The sequence below is a fragment of the Sciurus carolinensis genome, chromosome 4, assembly GCF_902686445.1.
Source record: "Sciurus carolinensis chromosome 4, mSciCar1.2, whole genome shotgun sequence".
NCBI lineage: Eukaryota > Metazoa > Chordata > Mammalia > Rodentia > Sciuridae > Sciurus > Sciurus carolinensis.
Genome location: NC_062216.1, coordinates 40,148,183 through 40,155,506, shown reverse-complemented (window position 1 = coordinate 40,155,506; position 7,324 = coordinate 40,148,183). Strand labels below are relative to the sequence as shown.

Genomic DNA, 7,324 nt, shown 5'->3' with positions numbered 1-7,324 from the left:
GGCAAGGAGTGCAATTTGTGGTTCTTGCTCTATGTGACAGAGCAGGGTGAAAAGGAGAAGGTGGCTTAGAATTGAGAGACTCCAAGCACACACACACACACACACATGCACACACAAGCACTTAGGATTTCATCCACATAATGGGCTTTTGCTTGGGAAACACAAGAACTACAATTCTTAAACTGAAAAGTAGAACTATGCTTGGAATGACTTAAATTTAGTACCTAATGTTTATAATCTTGAAACGTAATAGAAACCTGGGATTTTCTGGCAGTGACCTCTAACCCACATAATAACATTTCTACTTCCAGGACACTAACATTTAATACACTAACATTTTCATTAAGGCTTAAGTTTATTTTCTGAAACTGAACATATTTGCTTTTTTCTTTTTTCTTAGATGAAGTTTGAACACCTTGATCCATTGTTGTTTTTTTTTTTTTTTTTTTAATGAGCTCTGTTCATCCTCCAAATTGCAAAAGTCCAACAGCAAAACAAAAGGAGAGTAGGAATCCATAAACTTAGCAATAGTGCTGTCTTGGAAATCTCTATATTTGGTAGTATTCTCGGAGGAGGTGGGCCACTGTCAACGCTCCCTCCATGACCTTGCAGCAGGCAGTTGGGTGGATCCCACTCACGGTTACAATGGCAGTTTTGTTTGTTGTTGCAGACCCCATTATTATTGCAAGTCATTGGTGTACAGTCACTTTCCCAGACTGATATAGGAACACACTTCTTGCGGATGCACACATATTCTTCACCACACACTGTGCCATCTGTCACTTCACCAATATCTGGTATGGTCATCCCAGGATGATAGTCAGTACCCCAGCAGGTGATACCATTGAAATTAGTTGAGTGCACTGTATAATGATCTCTTAAATAGGGAATATACATCACATTCTCACACAGAACTCTCCCACAGAAGGCATCTGACATATTACACTTTATATATGCGTGGTTATTAAGACCACAGTTACCAAAACGGTCACCTCGGGTGTTCAATTCTATGTAGCAACTCTCACTTGCACTCCTGGCTTCCAAGCCAAAAATTTGCTTACACTGTTCATCCCGTATATTACATCTCTTTTCATAGCAGTTGCCACCGTTCATGCAAGGGATCCCGTCCTGCACATATACATCTCTTGGACACTCGTGTGAAGTTCCGTTGCACCACTCTGGAAGATCACATTCATTTTCCTTTATCCTACACTCTGTGCCTGATGGTAAGAACTGGCAGTCTTTGCAACAAAGCCCAAAAGTACAAACAGCCCCAGCTTCCAGAGTGCAGTTTCCTGCACAACAAGGATCTTCTGAACACAATTTTAAGGATCCACAGTCACACTCCTCTCCTTTTTCAGTAACACCATTCCCACACTGTATCTTTGAGAAGATGGCTTCTGGATTTGGTGTATCATGCATACAACTCTTTCTTGAACCAATGTCCCAGAAGTTGGCATAGCTACAGTTGCTAAATTTATTTGCAACAGTTTTTGATGGATACATTATACATGTTTTCTGCCCACATGAACATGTGTTTGCATCATGCCGCATACCCAAATTATGACCCAACTCATGTGCCACAACGTATGCAAAGGTGGAAATTGAGTCACCTTCAAAACTATCAACTGCACAATTATAGAGAATATTACATATTGTTCCAACAAAGGCTAGGCCAAGGAGTTTACCAAATGACTTCTTAATTAAAAGATGTACAGCATCATGGTGAATGCGGGCATTAAAACCACGTTTTTTCCAAGTGCAAAATGCTGACAGAGTATCGCCAAGCGAACTTATAGTTATGGGATTTTCTTTGTTCCAGACCTCAAGTCCATAAAAGATCAAGTCAATTTGCAGTGCTTTATAATATTCATTTGCAGCATGCATAACCAAGATTACTTCATCCTCCACCTTTGAGATATTGCTGTCCAGATGACGGTATCGTTCATAGTCTACCACAGCTGCCAATTCAATAAGGCCTTTGTGGGTCCACCAGCCCTTGTAGTCACTTTGCTTTAAAGTTGTAATATCACTCTCACGAAGAAGCTTCAGTTGTTGTGCTATTTCTTCTTCTGTTAGTCCACATCTCATGGGTGGGAATTGTGTCTCCTCTCTGTCTATCCTGTAAACCAGATGTTCAAATCTGGCAGAAAGTCTTTTGGGTTTGATTTCATAAAGAGTGTCATGGATCTCTAGCATTCCTCGAAAGCCCCCAGAACAGGTGCTAAGAGCAACCAGGGATTCTGGATCCCCTTCCACATAACCATGATAGTAGCAGTCACTCTGGACAAAAGGCTGTTCCTCAAGCAAAGCACCCTGGTCTGTGTAGGTGAACACAGAGAAGGGTTTGGACACCAGAAGCTTCTTGGTCTTCATGTGGATGATGTGTCTCTGGCCTCCAAAGTGCAAGCTATAGGAAAGCCAGTTAGCGGGTCTCATGCCTCTATTGGTGACAGTTATCCTCAAGGGTATCACTGTTTCTGGGGGGCTCTGGTGTTGAGAGTGCCCACTCTGGGCCCATCCAGAAAGGAAGAGCAAAGTGCCCAGGCAGAGCTGCAGGACAGTGATCCTCACATGCACCAGGGCCTCACCCACAGCCATCATGGGCAATGAGTGGAGGAAGAGGGGCAGGGCAGGAGGTGCTGTTGGCTTGTCTCCTCCCTTTGACTTGGTGGCAAGCAGCACTGACCTTTAATGGGATGTCTCCTGCAGAGTCAATTCATCAGAGCAACAGAACTAAAAGAAAAATGAAAAAAAGGACAGAGATGGGGCAATAAAGTTATGAACAAACCAGGGCAGAGTTGAAGAGCAGGGAATGGGGTAAAGTGCATTAGTGTTTGGTTTAAGGCATGACTCCAGATAGTGCATTGGATTTGCTCTTCAATTTTGATGAGGCAGAGTCAGACTGTGAGGGTGCAAAAAAATGACAACGGGCCACAGGTTGATGATTTCCAAACAGGGATGAAGAACACATCGGTTCATGATGCCATTCTCTGAATACATACACATGTGGGAAGAGTTCCTCAATAAATATTTAGAACAAAGGTATCTTAATAGAAAGGTGAATTTATATATTATTTTTGATGAGGGACTCTTGATTTATACATATGCATTTGGAATAAATATCCATATTCTACCTATTTCAAATGATAAATTATTTTGTCACAATAAGGAAAGACATATAAAAAGATACTCACATATATTATTTTTCTGATGTTCCTTCATATGTATTTCCATATTGCAAATTACTTGTCCTATCTCATTCCTATCCTGTCAAATACAAAGTGTCAAAGCATCAATTATCCTTCAAAAGATCCTACCATAATAGATATCTTCATTCAATAAACCAATGAGCAATAGTGGAATTGGAAGGAGGAATGCCTTGGGTTGATATATAGATATATTACTTGAAAGTATTTATATTTAATTAAACTCTAAAGAAAAATAGTGTTTTCCAAAACCTCAGGCCCAATGAAATGAAAAGGAAATCAAACTAGCTGGGAAAGTCACACTTGGAAAAATATTTTACACATAAAATGCCTTTTTAATTTACTAGTGAAAATATCCACAGTTTTCATGAGATCATTAACATAATGAGATTAAGAAACACTAAAATAGTTCGGGAAGTAACAGAAGAAAGTGGAATCTGCATTAAGGGATCTAAACACACTGATCAAACACCACTGCCCACAGTAGGGAATTCAAACGTGAAAGTGGACAGGTTCAGCCCCTGTCGTGTTCTGGACGCAATACACATTTCTCCTTAATTTTTATTTTATCTTGGTTCTAAGTTTTTTGACCTTTTTTCTCTAAAACAATTTTCCTGTCATTTATAAAATCTTCCTCTAACAAAAAGCAGTAGCAGTCTCTCCTCTGTTAACACTTCTTTATGGAGAACTCCTTTTTCCTAATGTTACAAAATTTTACATCTCAATAATGTGAAGCCCCCCAGGGCAGATGTCTTCCTTTCTCAGAACCCCCCTCTGCTATACAGACCAGATTCAGTCATAACTTGCTTTAGTTGCCAAAGCCACTTCCAAACCGCAAAACTAGTAGCCATCTCCTTCCACCATTATTTACCATTCTTCCTCATTCTTTCAGCAACCTCCTGATCAATCCTGCACAAATAACAAAGAATTAGGGGTTTGTTTTATGGCTTTGTTCTCCACCATCTTATCCATATTCTCACTGTTTATCAAGCATGTTGATAACCCAGGTGTTTGCTTTTTACTCTTACAATTCATCTTCAATGAACTTCAACTGTCAACTTATAGCCATGTTTCTGAAACATCTTATTATTCCGGACCATCCTCTTATTTATTATTAACCCAAAACTTTCATTCTTAATTGAAACTTATTCATTAAATCTGTAGACAATTCACATAACTTTTCCTTCCTTGTTTTCCCACTTTTCAAGTTTCCATGATTGTCCTGTTATTCCTAGAGCCTGGCTTGGACTCCATCAGTTCAATGACTTGACTAAAATGCTCAACCCCATCTAGATTAACACTTTCATCTGCTTTCTACACTCTGATAACACACTGCTGGTGGGTCAATATGGCTGGAATAAATTAAGCAGAGTCTATTAGGAGGATGTCTAAGAGGGGAAGACACACAGGTAGAATAAGAAAGCCTGATATCTCAACCTAAAGAATGAAATCGTGAACAGATATTGATTTAAAGCACTCCTATGCTTTTAATAATTTGCACTTTGTTGTCCCCATTTTTTTCTTAACTGTTTGATTTTTCTCAGTTGCTTCATGTACACATAGTTCCTTCGGTAGAAAATTGGTATTCTCTTTATTTTTATAAGTTGGTAGTATTGATAAATTTCCATCGGGAGAGTTTAAGTATAAAACCAAGAATTCTTTATTTAATGCCTATTTGAAGTTTTCTTTTCTCTCCTTTGTCATTACAGATAGGAGGCAGGGGATCTGTTTGAGCTGGATGCTATTCCTTATCTTTAAAGTGAGAAGAGCACCTTGATTGCTTGGGAAAGTAATCAAGTAAAATATAGGGGAAGCTAACTTTATGATTGCCCAAAGTCCTCAGGAGTAAGCAAGGTCAGTAAAGGAAACTTTTGAGGATGACTTTTCCGAATCATGAGTAAAATTCTCATCTGTTTCTTTGCTGTTCATGTCTGTCTTTATATGTAATTAATAATTATGAAGGTGTGTAGATTTTTCTTGTGAAAGAAAATAGTCATTTAATACTTGTGTGCATTGTTGAGAATGAACCAAAATAAATCTCTCAGAATGAATTCTTATGATCTCACCTTGTAAGCAGGTAATAGGAAAAAAGAAAAAAAAATATTCCAAAGAATATTTGACCAGACTCATTACATTATTTTACACAATGACTCTCGAGGTCACAAATCCTGAAAGAATGTAACATTTTTATTCATAAAGAGGTATAGTGTTATAATAGTACAGAGATTTCAAAGTAAACTGACATACACTGTCTTTTATAAATTCTGTTTTCCTCTTCCTACAGTTTTGTCCAATTCATGAGTCTCTGTGGCCTAATTACCATCTACCTTTTTGTAGCCTTACTCAGTATTTTTCAGAGTATAAGTATCAATATGATTGAAATTAATTTAAAGGTTCCAAATCATATAGAGTAGGAAATAATGAAGGAAGGGCATAATCCTACTCAAGATCTGAGCACCTGGCAAAGAATCAAGTTTTTTGTGTGTGTGTGAATTCATGTACCAATTATTTGTGATTCTCTACTTTAGAGTTAAGTTGTTAAATGACTTACCAACAGGCGAAGTGATAATTCTCATGATCCTTTCTAGTTATAGCTCTCTTCATGAATTGTGTGTCCCACCCATTTCTATGAGCAAAGATTTTTCTTTGAGATCTCACAAGATAAGAAGAGTAGAAATCCCCTCTGTCAATTGTTTTTCATTTGATCGAATTCTAGATTTAGCTGCTTAGCAACAAGAGTCTCTTAGACTATAGCACATGACAACTGGCTAAGAGTCTCTCCCACTGTGGTTCCACCATCTCAACCAAACTTTATTTCTACTTATTCTTCAATACAAAAAATTTAATTTCCTTACACTTATTCAATGTGCTTCAATTACAATAAGAATCATCTGAATTCCTTATCTCCATTCTATAGGTTCCTCATAACATCATCATTTTACCTTCTGTGTTTTTACTCATACTGTTACCCTGGTCCCAGATTATTTCTTCAACATTGAACCATATTATGGAACACTTGAAGTATTTCAAGTTCCAGAAAAAGTGTTTGAATCCATTTATGACATATTCTAAGGATTCCAGACATCTGTACTCATCTGCATCTTTCAAAGGTCAATGGATGGCTCTGAGATTGTGCACAGCTGCACGTAAATGTGTTTTGTCTGTTACAAAGATTGTTGTCAATAAGGAAAAGCAAAACCAAATTTCTTTAAAAAAGAGATGAATAACAGCAAAGTGAAGATGAATTTCATAGGTAAAACCGACAAGCTGATAGTTGAAAACATGTCAGTCTGGGCCTACGGCACTTAATCCAAATTGGCTGGATAAACCTGGAAAACAAAGTTATTTATTGAGGATGGTAATATCTGCAATTTTGATATCTACCAGTGTCTTTCCATTTTCCATCCATTTTAAGACATACACTTCTGCACATCATTGAACTTTCTTTTTTTCCAGCTTCTACTACAACTAGTTCATAAGTGACCAAATCTGACCTAATGGTTTTAATCTCTGTATTAAGTTTGCTGGAACTTCCATCAAGATAACACAAAATGAGTTGGATAAACAGCAGAAATTTATTGTCCAAGAGTTCTAGAAACTTGAAGTCCAATATCATGGTGTCCTTGCAGCTATACTTCCTCTGAAGGTACTAAGGGAAGATTTATTTCAGACTTCTCTCTGAGCTTATGGTATTTTCCTGGTTTGTGGCAACATAATTCTCATCTTCACATGCTGTGTTCTGTGTCCAAAATTTTCCTTTTTATAGGGGCCACTACATATAGATGTTAAGATGAAAACTGTGAAGTTCACTATATAACGATAAAAAGATCAATTCATCAGGAAGATAGATGAGACTTAAAAATTCACCCAACATCAGGGCATACATATACAAAATGAACATTGACACATCTTTAAGGGAGAAATAGCAATACAATGATAGCAGGAGACTTCCATATCCCACTTTTAATAACAGATGAATATTAGTCAATAAGAAAATAGCACTATAAATTTGAATAATACTATAGAAGAAATTTATAATAATTTATTATATATTTTACAAAAAACTAAGAGGAATTCAAAGGTTTCCAAAATAAAAAATAAGTGTTTTAGGAGAT

General features: G+C 37.3%; 1 protein-coding gene across 1 annotated transcript; it reads right to left on the bottom strand.

The window, feature by feature from the left end:
* Positions 1–447: 447 nt before the first annotated feature.
* Positions 448–2,601, bottom strand: LOC124982680 (disintegrin and metalloproteinase domain-containing protein 25-like). Its single transcript, XM_047549655.1, has one exon. The coding sequence runs from the start codon at positions 2,599–2,601 to the stop codon at positions 448–450; it is 2,154 nt and encodes a 717-aa protein (XP_047405611.1).
* Between the last annotated feature and the right edge of the window lie 4,723 nt (positions 2,602–7,324).